General features: G+C 38.2%; 1 protein-coding gene across 3 annotated transcripts in view; it reads left to right on the top strand.

The window, feature by feature from the left end:
• The window catches only part of diaph2 (diaphanous-related formin 2), a 386,239-nt gene that overhangs the window by 282,534 nt on the left and 75,876 nt on the right, over positions 1–27,829 (top strand). For all 3 annotated transcript variants that reach the window (XM_086084214.1, XM_086084213.1, XM_086084212.1), the window contains 2 exons: positions 11,531–11,695; positions 22,397–22,532. In XM_086084214.1, coding sequence (XP_085940340.1) covers positions 11,531–11,695; positions 22,397–22,532 — 301 coding nt within the window. The remainder of the gene's footprint in view (positions 1–11,530; positions 11,696–22,396; positions 22,533–27,829) is intronic.

The raw sequence follows: 27,829 nt of genomic DNA, 5'->3' as shown, positions 1-27,829 counted from the left end.
GATGATTTTGTGACAGCGCCCCCTGTCCATCCATGTTCAGCTGCGACACGCCGCTAAACAAAAAACAAACAAAAGAGAAAGAGAAATCCCAGGATGATCGCATTATCTCACTGCTGATTGCGAGATAATTATCGGTTAATTATTTAGAGCCTTAAATTAATTGGCTAAAAATAGCCTCCGTGCCCGCGTGTTGCCAATGGAGACGGCTCCAATATTCCTTTCCCCACTCGTCTCCGCCTCTTGTGCTTAATCTTTGTCAGGCGCCAACATCAGTGTAATCTAATAAAGGAGGAGGTTATCCCCTCTGTACATTAAGTCTAATTACTTAGCCATCATCACTTATTGTTTGAATTTCCCCATGATGCGTTTCTCTCTTTCGGCCAATTATGAGAGCGAAGTGCATGCCCAGTCCATCGTTCATTGAGCTCCATGGATATAAAACAACATCAGCTTTTTTCCTGAGGCTGCACTTTTTTTTACACTTAATAGGCCAAAGTCTATTTAGAAACGCCCACCAGCTCATTTCACAGGCCACTGTGTCTATTGATAATGTTATCAATGTTGTGTTGCCACGCTTATATAAAGTGCGTTGCATTCTCGTCTTAACTTCTCAGTTTACTCTTAGGACACTTCATTAAGCTGGAACAAGAAATGTCCTGCAAGTGGTCTCATAATGGGATTCATTAGCTTCAGGAATCGAATCGTATCATCTACTTTTCTTTTTCTTTTTTTTCTTTCCTACTCGGCCTATACACATACGTGCGCACGCGCTCACAAACGAGCGAGGGACAAATAGTGCAGGCTGACCTGCTCAATGAGTTTATGCTGTGGTAATGATAAGACTATTGAATGGCGCCGCACTGCTGGGCCACTGGTCCTACTCCGGAATGTGATCAATAGACTTTCTATATTCTCTGCGTCCGCCTCACTTTAGTTTGCCATCTCTCTTCTATCACCTCTCCCGCGGCTCCGTGAAGAGAAAACATTGGCCGCCATTGATTATGAAGGAAATCGGATCACGACGTATTGCTTTATAGACTTTAAACCCAGCGAAAAGCACTCAATAAAAGAAACTGAAAATATAAACCCTATATATTTGATTTGACAGAGTAAAGATGTTGTTTGCTGGGTTGCTTCGATAACAAAATGTTAACCTTAAGTAAAAAAAAATGTATACACGAGAAGATTTTTTACAATATATTTAAATGTTTTGTTCAGATTTTTTTGGTTGATTATTGCGGATACATTTAGGTAACCCATTAAAACCCAGACTGTGTAATTGTACACAGTAAATTCTAAAGAGTAAATTTGACTCTATTTATATATAAATATACTCCGTTTTAGAGTAATATTTACACTTGGAAGAGAGTAAAATGAAGAGTTGAAAAAACAAAAAGTCACTCAAGGCTTGAGGAACAAACTCACAACTTTCAGCTTGGGCGACTTCCGATCTACTTCCTGCTTTGTATTAGTTTATCGCTCGTGTCAGCTGGAATCTTCCTAACACCAAGACCAAAAACTTTTTTTTTTCCTCTTGGAGATAAGCAAACAGTAGGAGGGGCACAGCTCAGGTGGTAGTGTGGCAATCTCCCAAGGTGAATGAGTTTGTTCCTCAACCCTTGAGTGACTTTTTTTCAATTCTTTATTCTACTCTCTCCCAAGCGTAAATATTAGCCTACTCTAAAAATTTGTCTTTTTGGTCCCACTCTAAATAAATTTAAATTTTATTCTAATTAGAGTCAAATTTACTCTCCAGAATTTACTGTGTAGTAGTGGTAGTGATAGTGATAATAGTAGTAGTAGTCAGGCCAGGGATTGGGTCATCCGGGATAATTCCTGATGGGCCACCAGGGGGCGCTATCTCAGCCCGCAGGTTCAGCCAGGCTCAAATATTTAAATCATCACAGAGACCTGATGAATATGACAAATGTAAGCTAGTGTAATGTCAAGACACCAAGATGTGCCGCACAAAACGGACAGTATAATGTGTAAACCATGGTCCAATATCATGCTTGGCTTATCTTTTCTTTTTTTTAAGCAATGTATCCATCTATTTTTTTTAACCGCTTATTCCTCACAAGGGTGGCGGGGACTAGCAATTTAATGTTGTGGTATTTCTATTTGTTGGAAACATAGCATAGCATAGTTACATAGCATTGTTTAGTAGTATTTATTGCTGTTACATAGAGTGTGTATTCTTATTGCTGTTGCTCTTGAAGGGTCCATTTTATATTATGGTTTTTAATCATTCGTTGATTTTAACTAATTGCCTATTTCAGTTAACAAAACAACAATGACACAAATGAACAAATATGTGTTCATAGACAGATACTAGCAGTTTATAAAAGCACGGCTATTAGAGCGGAGGCCACTATTTGAAGGACTGACGCTTTAATTTGTGAACATATTAAGACGCAGCAGCAAAAGAAAAGGGGTGTGGTATAAAAATTATATTATAGACCAAGAATGTAGGTTAGCTGTTGTTGCCATAGCAACGACAGAGCCACCGTTCTCCTTATTACGAAGTGTTGTACCATCCAAGTGACTTTGTTATTTTAAGGTCATATGTCGCTTTAAGTTAATCAAAATGATCATATAAAATATTCATGCTCGTTTTAGGAAGAAGACGTTTTTTTTTGTGTTGCAAGTTATGATCAATCAATTGTGACGTGTCTTATCGTGACTAACACGTGAATACCACTACCCTTTCAGTGGCGTGATGTTATTTACGAGATTAGCCGGCGTACGTATTAAATGGCACGCATGGCGACCGAGTGCTTGTCACTTTGAGGGTTCGCGATTAATGTCTACCGATTAAATCAATGCTGGCGGCAGCAGGAGACTTGACCTTTTTAAGATTTGACAAGTCTAAACGTTGTTAACGCACATATTGACACTGTCATGTATGCGCCGCTATGTGGACACGACGCGGGCGTCCATGCATGAGATGGACGAAAACAAGCATGAAAGGTTAGCATTTTCACGTAAATGCGTGTGTGTCGATCGTAGGTTGATTTTCTCCATTCTCAATTCACTACTCAACAGGTCATTCCCCAAGGTTCTAATCCCCTCATATCTAATTGATATACTCCCTCTCCCCTTATCACATGTAGTCGTTATTGAATTGTTCCAGCGGCGGCGGCGGCCAGTTGGTGTAGTGAGGAGCTTTGAATGTTAAATCAGAAGCGACCTTCCTCTCAATAGGAATGAATATTTCAGGTGGCGGAATACATTGTCGAGCGCACTCTGAAACCGGCTCTCAGCCTTTTGGTTGCAGAAAGAAACAAACGATAACAGTAAAAGTCAATAAAGGTCTCGTCTTTGGAAAAAGTGCCCCCTTAAGTGAATTGAATATGAATGTGTTGAAGACATACTTGACTATCAGTGTGAAAGTATCAGTATGTATCAGTATTCAAACCCTGACCAGATTTTCATTTGATTTTAACAAATCTCCAGACTTATTCATACTCGTTCTCATAATAATTCAGACACATAATGTATACTTGAACTTGAACACTAGAATGATCTAGAACAGGTCCAAACGTTTTTATTTCAAGAGCCACAAAAATCGAACCATGCAAGGGCTACTTTGATATTGTTCGACTGAATTAACTTATTTGCTCCCCAAAACGTATAAATATGTTCTGTTTTAAATATGTCCATGCTCCCAAAGACATATTTATACTTTTTTTTTATGTTTATTTATGCTAGAGCATACAGAAGACTTTGATGCAGCCTCTGAACTGAAGAGAATGGTTGAAGCAACTGTAGTTATTACAAAGCAGCAGGTGGCATCAGAGTATAAGAGATCAACCAAGGCCATGTTGCAACAAGCTCTTTTCCCCAGTGTTTTAAGCAGATTTGTGAATTATGATGAAAGTTAGCTATATTCTAACGCTAAATGCTGCAAAATGGAAACAGATTGAAATATTATAATTTTTTTCCTGATGAAAGAAGAGACTCTAAATCTTTCCTTTGGTAGGTTCCACGTTTTTATAGCAATAGAACACAATATTCTGTGGGCCTTGCAAACTCAGTCAAATCCAGTAAAACAGCCGGGAGCGAAGGGGGTTGCTTCAGTGAAAATGGCTGGGAGTGAAATTAAACATGCTAGTCAATCAATCATTCAAGTATGTATTATAGTTATTTTATATGTCTTTGTTTTGGGGATTTTTTTTAAACTCCTGTTAAAGGTGATAAGGCAAACAGTTTGGGATTGTCATGATTTTGGAGTGGCCCACAGCCCTGCATCCCACTAGGATAGATCCGCCCCTGCCCTGAGCAGTTCTCCTCGTTCACAACCAAAGCAAGAGTAATCGGTAGCAAGATGAAAACGTTTAAAACAGTGTGTACTGAGGATCCTTATCATTAATGTGATATGTTCACAAATCAGACCTTGACACCGACAGCAGAAAAACGTTTTTGCTTCTGAAACTTAAATATTGTCATAAAGAGGTGTGGGTGTCACAACCCTCCCTCGTTTCAACACCCTCGCCCAATAGGGTTGCAGGCCTTGTCAATAGTTATTGTTCTCTATATGCTGAGAGCTGCTTCAGTTTGGAAACTGCTCCTCTCGAGATTGTGGTGGACGTTACCAGGATAGTTTTTGATTTTGGAAATATTTTCTTGAGTGGATCGTAGTGATTTCCAAAAGCTAAAAATATCTCAAATTGTGACTATTTAATATCACATTCATTGATTTCTGCCACTTTTCCAGCACGAAAACATCCCTTCAACAATATAACTGGAAATGTGGCCAGAGTCGGAATACATTACCGTAAGGAAACAGTATGATTGAGCATTTGAGGGAGTGAAGCATAAAGCACGCTGATGCTCTTCATTAATTACATCTCATGAAGAGGGTGGCTTCAACTAATCACAATCACCCCGTTGGCACCCTCTGTAATCCAACACTGTGTGTATTGTGTGCAGATGGATGGTCAAACTGGAGCTTCTCGCTAGTTGATTGTCATCCAAGTTGCCGTGATGACTTTGGACAAACTCCAGCAATTCGCTCAGTATTGTCTCACTGAGGCATTTGGGTTTTTTACAGATGCAATGATCTACGGTTTACAAGCCTGATTTGAATTATTGTATCGCAATATCAAACCAACTTGAATGTTCATATTCAGAGTTGAGGGTAATAACTTGTAGCTCAGATACAAAGCAATGTATTAGCATATGAATTTAATAGAGCACATTTTCAACATTCCAAGCAAAATAAAAACAATTAAAATGAATTAGTAAATAGTAGTGACAACGTTGTGTATTATATTAAGGTTGTGACATTCCAATGAATGTTTTTCAACCAAATGTTGTAAATTAATCTTATTAAATGTTGTGTTTTTTATTTTTTTATTATGTGGATCACATTGAGGAACTTTGTGTATGATATGTGGTATATAAATACAGCTGCCTTGCCTTAAATTACAAAAATCATGGACAGTGCCTAGCACTTCAAGTTACACGTCCACAACATGCCGAAATTGCTTGTTTCTCTCCCTAAATCAGAATAAATTGTCATAACTACGCAGCATTATTATTATTTTACATTATTGTCATTCTTTTATAGTATCTGTCTTTTTTTAGGGGGGAATTTTATCAATCAAAATGACTAGTAGTGTCAGTACTTGGTAATGAGTACTGGTATCGGTCTGAAAAAGAATTGCATCGAACATCCCTATACATATACAGTATATGTGAAGGCTGTCAGCCGATTCAAATTTGTAATCATAGTTAATCACATGATTTCCATAGTTAACTCATGATTGCCCATTTTGTACTCATTTTGTAGTAATAGTACTCATTATGGTACTTAAAAATAACTGCAATCAAACATCCCTAACTTATTTGTATTGATAATGAATTATTATGATTTTTATTATTTATTTATTTATTTATCTATCCAAGTTTCAGTTTTTCAGCATTCCCCCATGTTCCACCATAAACTGGTTGATATAAAAAAATATTAGTAAAAAAAAAAAAAATTGGTACTAGTAAAAGTACTTGACTTTGGTACTTGACTTGAGAAAACAAAAACATAGAATCAAGCATCCCTAATTTATTTGTATTGATAATGAATTAAAATAACATTATTTTTTATTTTACATGATTAATTAAAAACACACACACACCACAAATAGACATGTTAATACAGTCTTTGTTAAAGTGCATAGCATTTAATCCTACACAAAAATCCTGCACTGTGATTAAGAAAATACATTTGTGGATATGTACTGTCACGCTCCCTGTCACTGCTATTTGCATACACAAACTAGGCTTTGTAGCCTTTAAACAGGAATTTGAGTGCGTGTAGCATTGGGGACACCGCCATCCTCTTTCCGTTCACTTCAGCACCAGATCACATCCCAAATTCCGGAATGTGGCCGTTTGCCTAATTCCCTGTGACAGCCCCAGTGTCGACGGCGTGCTCCCGACGCTGGACGCTGTCAGCCTCTTTCCTGCCTGCCCTGCAGACCTCGCTCTCCTTGTATGACCACACACACGAGCACATGGCAAAAGCCATCTGCATCAATGTGAGGCTAACAGCACAGTATTAATGAAACGGCTCCCTTTGTCCTCCTTTATCCTGAATCACCACTACCGCTTGAGTCACCTGGAATTTCTCATCCTTCCGCTCGTCTCCCCGCATCCGTTCATCCGTTTCACATGCACCTGTGTCGCTCGGCTGTGCTCCGTCAGTGGGCAGCCTCGGTGTAATTTGGCCCACAGGGGCTGTTTGGCAGTCGGCGTGAGGCTAAAGGGAGCAGCCATGCTCTAAGCAGGCTTAGCGCGGGGCGATGGATGGAGGGTCCAGCCGGCACAGGAAAAGCATTAAATAAACATTAATAGAAGTGGGTTGAAGGAGATTTATTTAGGAAGCTTCTGGCCTTGCACTTGTAAAAACTCGCTAATTCATATAGGTAACACAATCCGGTGAGTTGGTTCCTCAGATGTGGTCGTTACCAATGACCTAGGAATGTGAAATTAAAAAACTAAGTCGGACTTGGATGCATTTTTGATGTCGTGATCGGCCTTAATCACTGCTTAGTTGATAGTAACCTCTGTGGCACGTCAACATTCCATTTAATCGTACGAGAACAGAAATGTGGACATGCGTGAAAAGTCCATTGATTGATTCAATACATTGGTGAGGCTTGGACTGGCTATCACAAATATACATAATAGTGATAGACTGATATGGGTTTTTTTTCAAGGTAGATACCGATACCAATTGTTAATAGTCAATGAGACCGATAACAGAAATTTCAAGCAGATATAGATTTTCCTATATATATATATAATTGATAGCTTCTTTTTTTTTTTTATTCTCACAAAAATTGCAGGAAGCTTCCAGAATCATCAACATGTGTTAAACTAAATTAAAAACTAAGCCAGTAAATAGTTATCTAAAGTTTGTAGTCTGTAAATAAAGTTTTCCAAAATGTCAACATAATTTCTTAATGTTATTTTTTTTTTTATGTTAAAAAATAAAAAGTGTAGGGACTTCCTTGTGTCAGCATAATTTGTTTTTATAAGGTGGAAATTAATTCATAATTAAAAAGTTCCCTGTATCTCACTGCAGCTGATTTAGGATTGTTGTCAGGGTTCGTAAAAGGTTTCAAAATATATTCGAAAAAAAATTTGCGAAAAGTAAACATCTTGAAAAACCTGATGAAACCCCTAAAATTCGCTACGTTTGCAAACATTCACCACTCAGTGAGATACCAGCTTTATAGGCCTTCAGATTCGTAAAAAGCCGGATGCCGATATTTGGCATTTTGACAAATATCGGCACTAATAATCGACCTATTCCTAATACATAATATGGCTAGTACAAATTTAATATGCATACATTTATGTAAAGTTACATAAGAAATGATGGCTCAGTCATACAGTATATTTGTGTGTGTGTTTGTGTGTATGTGTGCCGGGCCTCATCGCTATGACATATCTTTGGTGTGGAAATACAAGAAGCCGAGACTGCCTCAGTCCAGTCGGACCCCCACGGGACAAATACCACCGTGTGTGTGCACAGGCATGTGTGTGTTTATGGTGTGAGGGTAGGGTGTGTAGTCAACATTCCGAGAAGGAGAAGAAACATAAAGAGCCAACGGCCACAAACGAACCACTGCCTCAATGTTGTTGCTGTGTTTGTGACCTGAACATATATTGTGAGTCAGTGGCACTCGATAATGCATACATTTCACTTGTTTTTACATTTGTGTGATGGAATGCATGAGAAAATCCAGAAGATATCTGGCATTGTGTACATTTTACAACCATCATCTGCACTTCACTGTCTGTTTGCTTCTTCTTGAGAGTTTTCAAGTGAAGGTTAAGGGAGGTGAACCAAGAAAGAAATAAAAGTGCCTGATAGAAGCAAGGATGATAAATCATGTCCGGAGAAGCAGGAGTGCTTTCCAGTCACCTGGAATGTACCATCCTGTGCTAGGATGCGTCACAAGGTCTAATCCAGACAACTCGCACTCCCTTTTTTTACATGAAAACAAAGCTAGCATATAGTAATGGAATCAGATAAGTGCACAGATACAACACAGGTATACTTGATTTATGTCAGTTCTTTCAAAAAGAAAAGGACTTCATTCCTGAACAGTTACTTCAACGAAACTTCAAAATCACCAGATGTGGTAAATCCAGGTCCAGGAAGTAAAAACCCTGCTAAAGTTTGGCTTTAGCCCCAGGTGCTAGCTAGCGAGCTCCTAGTTAGCTCGCTAGCTAGGCCAAGGTGCTAAAGCCAAACTATGACAGGGTTTTTACTTTCTGTACCTGGATTTGCCACTTCTGAAAATCACAATAACAAGTCAAACCTTTGTGGCCAAAAGTCAAAAAACCATATGCTGATGATGAACATATTTTATAGTGCATATTCACAAGTTTGAATGCATAAGGTGGAAGGTCAGCCATCATGTGAATATATAATGTCCTGCATAAACAGCTCTCATGGCTGGCAACGTACAACTTCGGCGTTATCCATCCAGTCTATCCATTTTCTATCTCACTGATCCTGGCGTCTATCACAACTGACTCTGGATTGGTTGCCAGTCACAAGGCAGACAACCTTTAAAACCAAAGACCGTCTTTTTGTAGACAAGTCAGTTGTGTTCACTCCCGCGACTGAGTAAATGAAACATTTTCACAGTACTTTCTGGGAAACTACCAAAAGGAAGAAAACTCCACCCATGCACACAGTTATACTGCATTTTACGCCAGACATGCGCCGGGCACGAAAATAGGACCCTCAGAGTCACACTGAATGCAAAATGAAGCCAATCTTCATGGAAGTCAGGCAAGATCACCACTACACCGTCAGTGACGTACAGTGCTCAGGATAATAGCCCTCAAGTGCATCCCAATTGTCCCGGGATGCAATAGCACTTGACAAGTTGCCATGCAATACAGATGTGAAGCACCTTTCAGAAATAGTCGGTTGGTGTTGGCATTCACAAATAATAATAAAACATTCTCTTTCTGTAATAGAATAACGAATGGGCAGCAGGGTGGAAGTTTTAATTTTAATTGTTGATGTCTATGTGTGCATACCCAATCTCTGGTACCAAGTCAATGGGATAGACTCCAACTCATCTCTGAACCCTAATGACAAAAAGCGCTTTACAAAACCAAAAGATGGATGTTTTGATACAAAATAGAATTTGGAGTATTTCCAATGAATTTGTATGTATGGATTTAAAATCTGTTAGCGGATGTGTTTCAACTACGGTGAGCAGACGTCTCGGTTAAACCCAGGACAGTCTTGTTTTTGAGCCTAGTCTCCCAAGTCTTGGCGGATTTTGCCAGCTCTTAGGGCTTTGTCCCAATTTTGGCAGGTTCCATTCCGGTGTCACTTTTTCTTTTTTTTGTCCAGTCAGCAGGCCAATTGATTGGGCCATGTGTATGTCAATCATACGGTTGTCATAGCGATTCATACAATAAACCATTTTGCATTTTTATTCTTATCCGCATCTAATCACTAGTAGGCGTGTTTTTGTCATGCCGGATCTGAAACTACTTTGTGCTATTGTGCCTAAGAATCATGGGAAATGTAGTCCTACTAGCCTAATGCAGTTGCCAGTCTGAACCAACGCAATCCACATTAGCTAAACTATACTAATAATTCAACCAAGGCTTATTTACAGCTGTTAAACCTGTCCACCAAGATGGCATTTAGCATTAGCTAAGTAATAACACAGACAGATTTGTATCAGATCAGTACTTGCATCAAATCTACAGTTGTTGCTGATTATATTGATGATCTTTGAGCCTTTACTGTATTGTTTGTGGCCATTCCCTTTGAGTCTCCCGAGTGTCCGCGCTCGAGTCTCACCGAGGTCAGGTGGCTGCTGCGATAATGCTTAACTGATGTTGGCTGTCAATAGCCATTCACCGGCAGAAAAGTGGCGCGCCTGTTCAGTAAATTACACAGTGCGGCGTGAGCGGCCAGGTTCAAAACAACCTGACCCCACTGTTGTTGGGAGAAACAATAGAACAATGACTCCAATCAGCTCCTGCCGCAGCCATGTGTGTCGCGCCGCTGACTGCAAAACACCTTTTCCATTGGCGCAGCGCTGCGGCTATTAGCTCGCTATGCCATTGACTCCAAAGTGTGATGGAGGGGTTATTGTTATGACATGTTTGAGTGTCCCTGACTGATCGTCTCTGTTGACCTTGACGTAGGTGCTACCTCACATTAATGGTAGCTACCGTCATTTGGGAGTATCCAAAAATGTAGAAGTCAAGAAACTTTGTTGTGGAAAACATGACCTGACTAGATCATGTTAGCCATCGCCATCATCACATCCAACTTGGCCTTATTTGTTTTTAGCGACTGAATTTACTTTGAAGAAGATGCATTTAAAGCAGAAAATACTTTTGTACAGCAATCGCAAATTTTTCAGTGTCTTGATAGTTGCCAATAGTCATTTAAATAACTTGAGAAGTTCGACTTTTCCTACTTATAAGGGAATGTGTCAACTGCAACATTAGCTTTTCATGCTAGCTAGTTAGCCGCTAACTGGTTAGCTGTCATGTGCTGTTCTGCAATAGAAAGGATTTTTATTTGTGTGTTATGATTTATAATGTGTTAATGGTGGTATAAACTATGGTAATATATTTAATTGGTTTACTTACTTTTACATTGTTTTTTTATGAGGGAGACAGTTTGGTGTTCTAAAAGGGATTCGTTCTCAAAGGTCGACCATATCTGAGTGTCAACTGCAACATTAGCTTTTCTTGCTAGCTGGTTTGCCCGCCAACAGGTTAGCTGGCATGTACTGTTTTGTGATAGAAATATTTTTTATGTGTGTATTATAGTTTGAGTATTTACATTAAAATAATGTGTTAAAAATGGTAATATTTGATCGGTGTACTTCCCCCTACATAGTTTTATTTTATGTGTGACAGTTTGATGTTCCATAAGGTATTTCTTTCTAAGAAGGTTGATCCACTGTATTGAAACATAACCTATCAAATCCACATAATTCCCTTTTTTCCTTAACCGTATCCGCTTCACGGCTTCTGCAAGCATGCGCGGGAGCAGTACGAGAAGCTGTCCATCATGCACAAGAACATGGAGAAGCTCTACGAGAACACCGGCAGCTACTTCGCCTTCGACCCGCAAGTTCTCAGCGTGGAGGACTTCTTCGGTGACCTTGCCAACTTCCGCATGCTCTTTATGGTGAGTAAAAAATGTCATAAAGTTAATTATTGGTATTACTTTGCATTCATGTATCACAATTTTGTTTCATTATTTCATAATTATTGAATCAGTCTTAAGATACTTACTGCAGGCTGTTTGCATATGAACTAATCCCTTCGTTTGAGATTTTTGTTGGAAATGCTGCAAAAATAATGTTCCAAATGTACTATTTTCCAGCCACATGACTATACCTGCTCAAGCTTTGTGTGCATGTACAAACTCACACCTTCCAACCAACGCTACAAAACTTCAAAACCAAACATTTCCATAAATTCAAAGCAGTAAAGTGAGCGCAGACTGTGAAAAAAAGAAATCTGGTAGTAATTGTCATAACAGTACTCACAGACATTAAAGACTTATGTTGCTGAGAACAGCAGGGACTACCTTAGCACATAAACAGTCTCTGAGATTAATTGAAGAGTATGAGCGCATGTATGTTATTTGAAGATGGCGTGCCAGTAGGCTGATGCAGTCACTTCACAATGTTGTTTGCGATTTTACGCTTGGTCCTTTTTATTTTGTTTTAAAATTCTGTTTCACTTTACATCAGTTGCAATGTGTTATGTCTAATATTATTCCAGAAATGGCTCATTCCGGGCTGCATTTCTGTAAATCTACGCCCACCGGACACTATTTGTGAGAAAATAGTACGCTTTCATTCTTCCCATAATGGGGAAAATTCAGGTTTTTGCAGTGGCCACTCACAATAATAAAACAACAATAATAATAATAATAATAATAATAATAATGAAAACAAAAATCAATGTCCCTCTTTACAACATGAGACAATAATAAGCAGTGAAGAGGCAAAACATATATTTTACTGGGCATGTTTTTCCAGTAAGGTTAACAAACAAAACAAACAAAAAAAAAACAATAATTATCCCCTTGGCTGATGAAGAGATTAAACATATATTTCATCTCCTCAGTGGCAGCATCCAAAAATTGTCAGAAAGGAAGCAATGTCGTCCACAAGGCATTCTCCCATGCTGTCTTCACTCCCCATTAAGAACGCCAAGGTCGTCTTGTCTGAATCCTTCTCCTCCCTTCACTCTGATCCCCATCTGAGACCAACTTTTCATCCCCCCCGCCTCCCCCAAACCCCCTCCCCACCATCAAAGTGTAACTGCACACAACACTCTGCTCCCTCAAGGCTTCCCGTGTTGCACATCTCTAAAAGAGGCATCCACCCAAGAAAATAAATTATTCTCTCAAGCAAATAGCTGCATATGAATATTTTATTACTGATTTAAACTTCCCTGCTATGAATAAGGCGGGAGGAGACGTGAGCGGGCCACGGGGTTACAGTGTGGCGAAAATGTCTGGAAGTTGGGGCAGAATGCCACTTGTAAGGTAATGTATTCATGTAAAAAAAAAATAATAATAATAATAATAGACCTGTGGTACCAGTTTGGTTTTATGATCAGAAACTTGAAATTAGAAATTAGAAGAATAAAGATAGCCTTTTTTTAATTTTTTTATAATGATCTTTCCTTGTTTTTTTAAGGGAAATTTTATGTATCAAATGTACTAAAGGTATTGGTACTTATCGCATGAAAGTAATTTTGCATTGAGATATTGTTGGCTGTTTAGTACATTTAAAGTGAATACAAGTGGAAGAAGAAAAATCCTGGCTTGGATTTTTTTCTATATTTTATTATTTTCTTTCTAAAGATAAGATTTAGGGTTAGGGTTAGCCCAAACCCTAAAATAGAATTTCAATTATATAAAGCATTAAAATACTTGTTTGTCACTTGGGTATATCTATATTTATTTTCTATTGTATTCAATACAAATTTAAACAATGAAATAAAATGCATGCATAATAAAATGAATGTAAACAAAGTTTAAATCCCATTCATTTTTATGTATTTTTATTAAAGGGTTAAAAAAGAGAAAAGACCAATAAAGTAAAATTTGGTAGGTCAAAGAAAAATAAAATAAAAAAATTGGAGATCATTTTTTATGTAAAAAGAAAATCAAATGTGTTTTCTTCTGACAATCAGTTATGGCACGCTACATTCTGCGGTCATTTAGCGTCGACAATACAAAGGGTTTGCACATAATTGTGACTGCCCTGGAGCAGTTGCCGTTTGCTCAATTTTACTAAGGCAATGCTATGGACACGAGTGAAAGCCTCACTAACCGATCTCTGCTTCCATTCTTCTTGTTTAATAAAATATTTTGTGCATTTTTTGGTGCATAGCTGGTGTTAAAATCATCTCTTACTGGCGTCAAGCCAAGCACTGATGGACAGACTGCCAACCAAATGGCTCAACTTACCAGGATTCATACAAAATTTCAATTCTTCTGCAAAGGCGAAAACAAAAAATGTGAATGCTAAATTTGTACTGCTGGGACAAAACACGGACAATTCAGTCTGACAGTCCCCCAAACTCACTCCTGACGTGACATGAGTCATTGCAGCGTTGACATTGCAGTCCTCACAAAAGCCAACGTAACCGATAATAGAATCCATTAACTTCATTTTTCTTCTGTCTCATGCTCCTTTCATCCCTCGCTGTGCGGCCGGAGAAATATTTGATTTCAGCGCGCGCACGCACACACGAGTCTGAATTTGTTCATTTAATGTGGCTGCCATATTCAGGAGGCGAGCAAAATGCAGTGGCGGGGTCTGCATGTGTAATCCTGACCAGGAGCATTGGGGGATGAGGATTTTTCCCATTAATGAGTTATCAAAGCACAGCAGATGGGCTGGGATGAGCGAACAGTCTTTCTTGTTAATTGAGTGACTTTCTAACAATTCCAAAAGAACCAGAGTGAGTTTGCAAAGTAGCAAGTTTGAGCTACTCACACAGATTAGAATGATGATTTGGGGGTTTTGTGGATCCACTTCATGACCCGTTCTATGCTGAGCCGCACATTTAAAAGATGGCTAATTTGTTCACAATATGACACATTACCATGATAGAACTGATTGCGTTGGAGATGATTCTGTCACACATAAACGCAGTATTTTAACGTTAAGATGTCAGTCACCAATGACAAAAGTTTACAAAAAAAATATTTCGTAGATATTTTTCCAAAATAAAATGAACTGAAATGAAATGTAATAATATATACAAAGCAAATTGTCACTGCTATGTGAAAAACCGTACCGTATGTCCTTTTTCCCCCAGTTTTTTTTTATTTTGACGTTTTCGGGATAAAACATACAGAGCCAGAAACTGGATACAGACATCCCAAAAAAGGACGTAAAAATGTTTACATAGCGGCGACGAAATATTTGTATTTTGGTAGGATTTAACCATTTAAATTTTTTTTATATAATTCCACATTTTTTTCTCAACTTAGAAATTAAACTATTTTAATTAAAATACATTTAAACAAGTATTTGATCAGATCCTGAGATGGGTTTTTTTGGCACTTAGTTGATTTTCATTCATTGTTATTTTTCACGTGGTACCAGATTAAAAGAAAAAAATGTTTTCATGGACCTAGTCATGATAAAAAGTCCTATTAAAGATTAGTGAAAGTGCAGTCCTGTATGTTAAGACTTAAAAGGATCCCCAACTGTAATGACAAGTTTGCTCTAGGTAATTTATTTGGTTGTTACTAACATAACTATGAGATTCACTTTTCAAAAATCATTTCCAGTTTAATGCATTTTGTAGAAACTTTATTTGGACGTATGCCGCCATTGTTATTTACGTTGCAGGCAAGTTTAGCCTCGTTGCGTTCCTAAAGACACAACATGCTATTGGGAGACACCCTCCCCCACACAGTGCTCTAGTCATTCATTAGACACATTCAAGAGTTTTGATTGTCCCTTTAGGAAAGCTGTTGAGACTTACCTTGCTTTCTTTGTAGGCGAGAGGAGAGAGCCAACCGCCATTCTACGTCACTACGCACGTCCAAGTTTTACATAATTATTAGGGCCAATTTCCAAAATTTGCTAATAGTTTAATTGTAGCTAAATGCTAAAAAATATATATTTCCCCATAATGCCACAGAGTAGTGATTTGTGCATGTTCAAGTAAAAAAAAGCTATTTTTATATTTGGCCTACATTATACCAATACGTTTAAAAATTGTGCATGAGTTCTGGGAGGCATTTATTTATTTTTTTGTACGAGGGTCATTAAATAAATAAGGTGAATTTTTCGGTATTGGGACTATACAGATAGAAGCTTACTTTTTAAAAAAAAAAAATTACGTAGTCTGTCACACATTTTTCCAATCTGTGGTCGCTCATAGCACTTTTGACTTCATTCCATTTTTTCAGATGAAACATGTGGCACCATACATACACAGTTGACATTCTCCTATGAATTTCAACCGGTTTGCACCCTTCAGCAACCAGAAACTTGATAACTGACCGCTGTTTAATCCTGGAGCATGCTTCTTGGTCAGCCATCTTTGTTAATCGCCAAAACTCTCAAAGTTTTTCTTTAATCTGCAAAATAAATTAAATCCATGTGAAAAAGAAGTAAAACAGAAATATAAACAAAAAGCTTCTATCTGTATTAGAACTCCTTATACTGAAAAAATCACCTTATTTATTTTTTTACCCTTGTACATAGACAAAATGGCTGAAACTAAAAAAAATGAAGAAAAATGTCACTTTTTAAAAGGTAAAAAAAAATCCTGCCAGAGTCAACACTATGCAATATTTGAATATACCCTCTCAATGTAGCAATCTGTGAGACAGCATGTCAATCCTCCACGATTTTTCCACACCACATATCCTGGCTCGCGGCGTATGAAACAGATGGCTAATAAACACATTTTCTGCTTAAAGACCAGGCGCGTTCGAGTTTGTAAAAATTCAAATGAGCTATAGCGGTGTCACTGTGGGGTGAGATCACTGGTGCGACGGGACAGTTGGAATATAATCCCTCAATGGTTGAGTAAAATGAAGATGTAGTGTGCACTGGGCGGGTTCAAGGAAGCAAAGCATTGCATGAATTATTGAAAGAATTGGCTTGAACGAAGGTCCCAGTTGGTAGTTTGCTCGACCTTTAGGTGGCACAGGTTGGAAAACAAGCAGCGCTTCTGATCTCCGTCAAAAAGGCCGCAAGTGCACGTGTTGTTGACAAGCCGAAGTGGCACGGACTGTCGGTGCGACTTTTACTTACTTCTGAGTGTGCCGCTTATTCCGCTTCTTTCCACAGGAGGCAATCCGGGGCCACACAACTTGTCATAAACACGACCGGTGGGAAATTTGTGGCCACAAATCACTTTGGCAGCGCCGGGAGGTTATCACAAGGGACAAATCTTTCGCTTTTATACTTTAACCACACGTCTGACCTTTTCTTCAATCCCTCATATTCACCTCCATCAAGTTGTTCTTTTTATTTTGCAACTGCAGGTGAGTGTGTTTGTTTGAGCAGGATTATGCAAATGTCACAGATCTGATTTTTCCATTATGTTTCGGGGTAGCTGTATTTAACCTTGTGAACCCTCCCCAAAAATTGCTTTAGTTGTACTTTTGCATTAGCCAAAGTGCAATTGAGGTCCCGTCTGTCAGCAGAACCACACAAAAGCAATCCGTGGACTTTACTGTAGATGATGTTGAGACCTTTTCAGGTGTTCCAAATGGTCCCCAAACAAATAATAGGACCACTTAGCATTAGTCCTGCCTACAAATTCATTAATACGCAATGATTCAGCTTAAGATGCCAAGTAGGGTAACCAGTTCTTCAAAATTAAAAACCTAGGACACTACAATTTTGCTCAAATAATACATCTCACCAGGAACTATTTATAACAAATTTAATTGCAGCTAGCGATTTAACAGTTAAATTCCTTTTTAATTGGTTTAGCATATTAATTACTTGATCTAAATGCTATATTTAGCATTTGGTTCTTTAAATGGTATTGTACTCGTCATGTTAACTCATTCACTCCCAGCCATTTTCAGTGAAGCAACCCCCTTCGCTGCCGGCTATTTTACTTGATTTTGACTGATTTTGCAAGGCCCACAGAATGTTGTGTTCTATTGCTATAAAACATGGAACCTACCAAAAGAAAGATTAGAGTATCTTCTTTCATCAGGAAAAAAAAAGTATATTTGCATCTGTTTCCGCTTTTGCAGCAATTAGCATTAGAATATAGATAAATTTCATCATTATTCCCAAATGTGTTGAAAACACTGGGGAAAAGAGCTTTTGCAATATGGCCCTGGCTGAGCTCTTATACTCTGCTGCCACCTGCAGTTTTTGAAATAGCTACCATTGCTTTAAGCGACCTCATCAGGTCAGAAGCTGCATCAAAACCTTCTGTGTGCTCTAGCGTAAAAAGTACATTGAAGAAAAAAAAACTATAAATACATTTTAGGGACCATGGTTTTTTTATAAATGTTATGAGTAAATGAGTTTAGGTCTGTGACTTCCTGGACTTTATTAATAGGACAAGCCAGTCTTATCAAGGTGCCATTTAGATGTGTTCTTTAACTAATCCAGTTGATTCTTATTTATCACATGAATTCCAACAAATCTCATCTCACCGCAAATGACTGCAACTCCCGTGATCATCTCCACCTAGGGACCAACGACTGTGTTATTTTCCACAGTCAACCGCTATCATTATGTAAATATTTTACTTTCATCATCACAACATATGCCTCAAGAGACAAAACAGAAGCATATACGTGTTTTTGAATTTTTAAATCAATGCACCCAAAGTAGCTGTAAGCTACTATAGCCACTCGTCTAATTATTTAGGAACATATCTTGCCCCCTACAACATATAGTGTTGCCAAGACCCTCAACATAAAATACAAACCATTGAAGACACCATTATAGAGAAAAATAGCAGTCCTCATGGTAAGTGTCGCTATGGTAATTATGGCGCACATTTGAGTAGTGTAATGTTGCATAATCGTGTTTACAATCACAATTAGTTGTTTGCTTTAGACCACTTTTGCCTGCGTACTTTTTTCTTCTTATGTAATCTCATATGCATAATTTATAAATCATTTTCTGTTGGCAGATTTTCTTTTGCGCAATGTGGTGATGCAGACACAAAATGCTTTCTAGACTAGGGCATAAATCGAGGGGGACGCGTTGACAGTCACCAACAGCCCCATGATTGTGCCTAAATTAGCTGCTTCCGAGCTGCTTATACAGCATTGCCCACTGTTCATCGGCACTCTATACACTTAATAGACTGCGTGCGTGCCGACTACCATATTCCCTCAAACAGTGGTGTCGGTCTCATAGAAACCGTGCCCACATTAATCACCAGATGTGTCTTCCACTTTATATGACTTCCTCAAATAGACACCTTCACTTTCACATCAGGAAAAAAAAGTTCACTCAGTTTAACTGCTGAGCCCATTTGGACTCTGTTGCTAACCAAAACAGCAGCCCCTACCATTGCACTGCGTACAACATGCAAGTTACCTACGGAGTGTGAAATGATCTTATGGAGACAGCAATTGAGGGCAAAGTAGAGTTACAGTTGTGGTGGTCACTCGGCAATAGAGCCGCAACAATTAATCGATAACTAATTGTTTATCAAATTAATTGACATTTTGGATAATCAATCAATTTAAATTTATTGTTTTTGGGGAAAAAAACAGGGATGGAAATGTGCATGTTCCAAGCAGCATTTGTCTCAATAAACACATCTGCAGATGAGTAAATAAACACCCATAGCCATTAATGTTGGAATACGGTTTCTCATTTTTGATACGTGTGCCAATAAAAATGCACGTGTATTCACTTAGACACTGTATGTATATCACAGTGTCGCCGTAAACCACACTCAGTTGATTGTGTGTGCGTGTGTGTTTGCCATTGCCCTTGTCAACCAACAAGGAGATACTGACATCAAGGGCGCGTGTCCTTGAACATGATGTCAAAGCGCTCTTATTGACTAGCATGATGAACCGCTCATTTCACGCTTTTTCACCGCAATCCCTGTAATCCTGCTGTTTTAGCTGCTAACACACACACACACACAGGGTGACCAAGTGTCATCACACATTATATCACTGCAAGGTGTGTTGAATTTACAGAAAATAGTACCAAAATAATGTGTAAGTAAATGGAAAAAGAAACACCCCTGTTGCAATTTCACAGTAGGCATATCAGTTACATTCATATTAGACAATTTTTTAAATAAAATTTTATCCATTCCATGACTTCCTTTTGAGACTGAGGTAATAGCATTGTGTGTTGCTAGCAAATCACTGCAAGGCCTTAACCTTTTCACATGCAGTACTCATTGTGTGATGTGGCGGCCATTTTGGGCATCCATGGCGAACTTTAACACGGTGTTGTCATGTGAGCGAAAGACAGCATGTTAAACAACAAAATAGGAAATTGGCTTACTGACCCGGCGGTAGCCATTGCTAGCTAACAAGCTACATAGTGTTCCCAGGAGAATTCAATACGTTAGCAAAGCAAACTACAATAATAAAAGTACTAAGATTATGAAGCTAATAAACAAGAAAGGACATTAGCTTACTGACACTTTCCCTGCGGCAGACGTTGCTAGCTAGCAGGCTATGTCGCGTTCCCAGTAGAATTCAATAGGTTAGCAAAGCAAACTACAATAATAAAAGTACAAGATAATAATTATCCATCAAATGTGAACAGTATATTTGTGAAAGCAGATGTATTGACATGTTTGTTGATTTATATTGAAATATTAGTCCACAAAAAACCTTACTAACACTTTGACCGCAGCCACCATTGCTAGATAGCAGGCTAAACTGCGTTATCACTCGTCTTCAATACAGTTGCATACCAACGCAAACTACACCCATAATAATTAAAGTACTAGGCTATAAAACAAATTTATAACCACTGTCCATCAAATTGGAGCATTGTTATCTTTGTGAAGAAGGATTTATTGTCACATTTGTGGTATCACATCTCATGAGAAGAATGAGCTGCCACCTAAACTCCACATACTGTAGCAGCGATGGGCGCGGTCTCGGTCTGCACCAGCTCAGGTACGTGATGAGAAGCAAACACATCTTGTTTGCCTGCAAAGGTCACACAGTTGCATCTTGCTCAGTGTTGGCACAAGAACAAACTGACACATTTGTAAAGGCTGAATTGCTCCTGTTGATTATCTGGCTGCCTCTGACTCCTTCCTGACATTTGGGCTGGTCACGAAGGAGCAGCGGGATGATATCTCCTTCTCACTCTACCGAGACCGCTTGACGCTCTGCAACGGCTGCTCCGCTTTCTTTTCTTTTTCTCAGGATTATGAGACGTGTAGCTTGTATTAATATAATGTTATGTGCATTTTTGGGGACCTTAACATTTATAAAAACTCACCAAACTTTGCACACTCTTCGGGCACGGCGAAAAATGTGATATTATGAAGTTGTCACAACGACATGGCTCCGTAGTGTCCCCTACAGGACAAAAATAACAACCAATCCCGGCACGTTTGACCTAGTTTTTTCTTTTTTTCTTTTTTTACTAGACTTATGGTATTTGATCTCAAAATGGGCTCTGCTTTTGAAGTGTGATGACTAAGTCTATTATGAATATATTTTTACCTTGAACTACTCAAAATGTTTAGTTGCATCAGACCTATCCATACATACATACATCCCATCCATTTTTTATGCCCACTATGGACAATCAAAGCAGTAAGTAATTGTGCTGTATATTTAAAATAAATAAATAAATAAAATTGAAATATTTCATATGACATCATTAGAGCCTTGAAAAGGTCAACACATCATAACAGCAGCATTTTTTGAATGCATGTCTATTTTTTTGACAATACAATATAAATGATTGATTATTTTTATTGGCAGTCACTTTGACCAAAATTGGCATTTTATAAAGAAACAGGGCGTAAATCTCCCTCTCCCATTTTCAATCATTTAGAAAGTCTGTCATTTCGTGAGTTTAATCAGATACTTAAATATCACATTTTCTCCCATGATTTTCGGAAATTTTCGTATGCTCTGATGAAACCTAAGTTTAACTATTTTTGCTCTAGGTTTGTTTGGTGTAAGCGAAACACTGCTCATTTCCAAAAGAACATCATACCCGCATTGAAGCATGCTTGTGGCAGCATCATGCTTTAGGCTTGTTTTCCTTCACTTGGACTTGAGGCCTTATACAATATGGAGGGAATTATAAGTAGATCAAAGTAGCAGTCAGTGGTAGCACAAAACCTTCTGGCTTCTGCTAGAAAGAAAACAAAATGTGAGAAAAAGCCTACTGGAACATCTAAAATGTATGTGGCAGGTACATGGTGACTCCCATTTAACACGAGTTTGAAAGTGATTGGTTAAGTGTGAACACATAATAAGGGGGTGTGTAAACTTATGCAACCACATGATTTCAGTCAATTATTACTATGTTCCCTCTTGAAGAGATTATAAATAAAATCCACTTGTGATTTCCAGATTATAGTTTTTGTTAATAGTGTAAAAATGTGTGACTTAACCTTCAAAAGTGTCATGTTTTTCATTCGTTAGTAATAGTGCATGAGCTCGCCTCCATCTTGGAAAATATGTCAAGTGGAGCAGATGCCATCAAGATTATAACCTTGTGTTTCCCTCCCCCCCAAAAAAGCGCTTATACACTTGAAATGATTTATTGTTTATTCCGGCATCTTATCTTCAACCCTTCTCGGAATACAAATTTGTCGCTGGTGGCAAGTTTCTGCTTATGAAAACGACACTCAAAAGAGCGGTGGCAGAAGTTGGGATGAATGTGTGTGCGTGTTGCCTCATCAGGAAGCCGTGAAGGAGAACCACAAGAAGAGAGAGATGGAGGAGAAGATCAAGAGAGCCAGGCTGGCGAAGGAAAAAGCCGAGCGCGAGAAGCAGGAGCGCCAGCAGAAGAAGAAGAAGCTGATTGACATGAACAAAGGTGCGTCACTTCTCCGCAAAGACGCCGGCGGGCCACGCGGGGAGTTTGGGAGCACGGCGAAGGGGGTGCCGATGCGGAGTATCGCTTTACAAGTCATTTTGCTCGTATTAGGCTTACATCTATCATTTCGTAATTGACGGCTGGACTTTTGGATTTGTAAATTCTACTTCTGTTAAACCAATGAGTGTAGGAAGGCAAAAATAATCAACAAATTACTTAAAATTTGACCAGCTTGAAAAGTCCAGCTCAGACAGACATGTTCCTTAATTTTCCATCATTGAATTTGAATTGATTTATTTGAAAGGCACAATGCACATTAATCAACATTTTACTATGTAAATGTGCCCAAGTTAGCTAAATTAAGCTAATTTTCATTGGCCGTCCCTTGAGCGGATGTAAAGGACAGCCTAAAATATAACATGATATGTTGATGGGTGGCAGAATTCAGAGCACACAACACTGCTTGAACTTTTGCCTGATTTCCATTCAAAATGTTCACAAGTTCAACATAACTTTTCATCTCTACATGGGCCAAAGTCAATATTGCTTTTGAAGATGCAGATGGAGTTGTGACATATTTTCTTAATAGACTTAAACATATTCAAAAGACAGGGAACTGTTTGATTTGAGCTGACCTTCTTACCGGAATGGTGGTTCAATATTTTTTTTAACTGATTATTCTATCAATTATTCCATTGATTAATCAAACAATCGGATAACATTTTTATTTTGAATTAAAATTGTATTACAAAACTATTATTTTAATTACTTTTGAGAGGCTGAAATAAGAGGATTTGAACAATTTTAACTGATAAATTATCAATTATTAAATTTAGGGATTGGTGAGTACAGATACCAGTTATCAGTATCGGACCGAAACTTGACCCTTTTTATCAAGATATCGGTACTCGCGACGGTATCTGCCGCCCTCTTGTGGCAATATTATGAACAGAAAATTTGAAGAATACATTCATTTCATGTAATTTTAAGGACAAAAGCTATATTGGGATATATGGGTCTTTTTAAATTATCTGTCATTGTTTTTGGGGAGAAATTGTATGTGGTATCAGTACTTGGTATCGGTGACTACTCACGAGTTGAGTGCTCATACTGGTATGAGTCTGAAAAAAAGGGGTATTGAAAATCCCTAATTAAAATAGTGGTTGTTTATTTTGATAATCAATAGTTATTATTATTAATCGATTAATTTTGACACAATGTACCACAATATAGATAACTAATAATGTTAACTGAAGAGGCACTGTAGCCTACTGCACATATTTGTTGCACAAATGTAGTTGTCAATCTAAACAAGAGGGATAAAGAATAAAGTTTCAGACATGTTCAGTTATAAAATAAAAGTAATGACAATTACAGATTCAAGTTTCTGATGTCTGTAGTTTTGTATAGTGATGGACAAATGAAGCTTCATGAAGCACTTGTGACATTTTTTAACTCCTCTAGGTGGCACTCTTGCTTTAAAGCTGCAGTGGAAATTTAAACACATTCCAATGCACGAGCTATTATCTTTCAAACAAACATCACCATCTAGAGAAGTAAAACAAATATTGCAAGTGCTTCATGAATCTTCATTTTCCCATCACTAGCTTTGTAGTGTAGCAAGAGCAGAAGATCAACAGTACCGAACAATATTGAACAAAAGTGGCGCTCTTTGACCAACTCTCCAATCAGCACATCTTCAGGACATGATTCATTTTTGGGCTTAGCCAATAGGGGGCGTTTTGAGTTTTTCTTAGTTGTTCAGTAGTGTCACGCCACCGTTGTCATCCAGTCGCGACGCAACGCAGTGCGGAAAGTGCGTTCCCGTCCGTCTAAGATTGCACAAGTGGGCTATATTTACGGAGACTTATTGCAATTACTCCTTCATCCCACCACTGCACCCCACCTCGAAGCAATGCCAGTAAACTGCGTATTGATCAGCATGAGTTGCTCCGACATGAAAAATAAGAGCGGGATGCTTGTGTGGAGCTCCGCCAATGACATTGAGAGGGAATTTCAAGCCCGAAGGCCCTTTGCGAGCTCTTTTGTCCTTTTTTGGGGGATTTCCACAATTCACTAGCTACTAAATGTCAGCTTCCAGCCAATGACCTCACAGCCATATGGGGAAGTGTGACAAGACAGTCTTCAGTATGCCACAAATCCTCCAAGATAATTGATGCATGCATTTTTTTTTTCTCTGAGCAGTGACCTCTTTGAAAGCTTCACTTTTAATAATCCAGCCCGGATGTGTGTGAAGGAGTCTGTTCGAGCGCGCTTTTCTCATTCGCGCTAACCAGATGGAGAAGGGTAGAGAAGCAGCTATAATATGAAATATTTCTGCCAGAGCAGATTTGGATCTGACTTTGTGAATGCCATAATATGACTCACATGAATAAAACATAAGGATGACATGGGCAACGTCGCCTGCAGGAGATAGCGATGCGACGATTGTCCTCCACACCAGGGGAAAAAAAAAAAAGCTACTTTGTTGCTTCGTCCTGATCTTTTTGACCTTGCCACTCGCATGCACTTAAATTAGAGATGCCAGGCTGTCATTATTTTGTGGAACCTTGGAAGGTTCATGTTTTTATTCTGTAATGCACCTGCAAATAAAAGGTAATTCGAGAAAGGACAAGATCTTTGTTCATGAGCAATGGGAATTTGGGGGATTCAACAGCAGTGAGACATTTTCCACACAAATTCAACTTTACAGGCGCAACAATTCATCAAAACTAATATATTTTCAAAGTAATCGATAATTATTGTTGATAACCAATTTATCTTTCAGAGACCTTTTTTTTATTTTAAATTGTACAAATGCTCCAAATTTCAGTTTCTCAACAATAAATATTTACAGATTTCTGTTGTCGTCCAAAATAGCAGACTGATCAAAATAAATACTTTGCATTTACTTTCGACCATCCATGTGAACTGTGCCATCGCGTTCTGAGGCCCCCCTTACAATATTTTGGACTGTATCACTTTTCCATAAAAAGTACAAATGCAGGTTGCTATGAAAAGAAGACGTGAGCGATAATAAAGACAAAAATAAATAAATAAATACATAAATGGGAATATACTGTATTTAAATGCAGCATGGTATTTACACCGCTCACTTTTTTTTTTTTTTTTGTATTTACTTTTTACAACAAGCTTCGCTATTTCATCCACAGGTACATATGGAATTGTAAATATGGTTAAGTATTGTTGTAAAACACAATATACTTGTACTGTATGTATAGCTGTGGCATATTAAGTGAAAAATAGCTGAACACCAATTATGATATTTAACTATTATTAATTATTATTAATGAGCAGAGCAGTATTGCATCTTAGTGATTGTATGAATCCATCCAATGACAGTATTGTAAATCTCATAGCACAGCAATATCTAAATGGTAAAGATAGATAGATAGATGGATGGATGGATAGATAGATAGATAGATGGATGGATACGATGTTTACAAATCCATTCCCATGAACAGATGGCATACACATATGGTCACTATATAATAAGATTGAATACACTTTGGATTGCTGTGATTAAAAGTATTGCTTAAAAACCTTTCACTAGATCATCCAATTGTGTTTAATGCCATTTCAAGAGGGTATGTTTTTTTTAATTATTATTATTTAGAGGGGATAGATTTTATGCCATTTTGCAAATTGCAACCAAATCCTCTTCACGTTCAACTGATTAATGAATTGCATAATTAATGAGGGTTTATTAAATTTTTTCTTAGCAGAAGCTTTTGGTTGGGGGAAGGGTTACGTTTAAAAAAAGAACTGAAAGAAAAAATATGACGTTTTTTCTTATTTCTCAGCTGAAGTAACGTGATAATAACAAGTCATGTGTGTGCTGCATACGTACTTCATTTATTTTGTTGTATTTTGATTTTTTAAACAAGCATAGCTGTTAGATGAGACAAGAGTGGAGCTGAACGGATTTCCCCTGTCAATGACGACAAGTCCTAATGTTGGAAATTGCTTACCAAGCCATTACCCAGTCATCCCATTTGTTTTAATTCTCACTAAGTGGATTTGCACATTCTCTTGAACTGACCAGATGTTCAACATTTACTTGATCACATCACTTGCATTTAAACAACTCCTGAGCAAACCCAGTCACAAAAGGCTTTCGGGAGGCCTAAAAATATTTTTAAAAAATCATTTTTTGTTTGTGTTCTTTTTTCTTCCCATGAAGCAACATATGATAGAGTGTCACAAGGAGCATGTGTCAAAAGCCCGAGCGGGGTCAAGCCAGTGGGCCTTTTCTTAAGGCCTCTTGTGAGAAGCAACAGGCCCTTTAGGCTGCACGCTCGGCGAACATCGGCGAGGTCAGAGCCCCCGTCTGGGGCAAGTGTCTGCACCCGCGTGTTAACTTTGTACCTCAGTCGAAACCACTAAGCTTTGAACAGCGCCGCGGAGCCACAAACGCTTTTGACTGCAATGCAGCTTGGCATGTGGCACAGAGGAATACACAAACAACCAAAGAGGGGAAAATATAAGTTTTGAGAAGCATTTTTGGAGAGAAACATCACTCTCATAACAGGCTAAAATCCAAATACATTTAAAATACAGTATTAAAAAACATAATTTAAAGGGAGCTATATTTTGGAAAATTTAATGATCCAATACATACCAAAATGCGTATTAAATAACGACAAGTATAACTTCAAACATGTGTATCTCAAAGCATCTTTCCCCATTGAAAATAATGGAAATGCCATTAATCCGTTCCAGCTCCACATTGAACTCCTTCTGGTGTGTGCATCATGGCCACCAGGGGGCAGTATAGTACACACATGACTGACTCGGTAAGCTACATAGTGATGATAATAATAGCATTTTTTTTTCACAGAGAATAAAGATTCAAGAATATATACTTATGAGCGTTGTTATAATCTATCTACCCGTGTTCTTACATTCGGGTCACTTGTAACTCAAGACACCACTGTACATGTTTTTTTTTTTTTTTCAATTGTATCGTAACCTCCAAAAGAAACACAGGAGGTGCAGATTTTTCTTTTCTCCCACAAAGCAATCATCACTGACTGGTTAGCAACAGCTTGCACCAATCGGGATTGTTTGGTGAGAATATTATCATGCCTCTGCCAAGGTGATTGTGATAACATTTTGGAATAGAATAATGTTCAATGTTTTTATCTTTGCCATGACAGTTGGAAGTTGTTGTGTGTCACCACGTAATCTATTACTGCATCCAAATTTAGATAAGTCCCTAACTTCTTCAAAGAGCACCTGGGTATCACCATCTCACAACTTTTCAATGGAAGTTC

Source organism: Leptonotus elevatus, chromosome 9 (genome assembly GCF_054856555.1).
Source record: "Leptonotus elevatus isolate MCC_2025b chromosome 9, RoL_Lele_1.0, whole genome shotgun sequence".
NCBI lineage: Eukaryota > Metazoa > Chordata > Actinopteri > Syngnathiformes > Syngnathidae > Leptonotus > Leptonotus elevatus.
The sequence above is the reverse complement of the archived record's forward strand: the minus strand, read 5'-3'. Positions and strand labels throughout refer to the sequence as shown.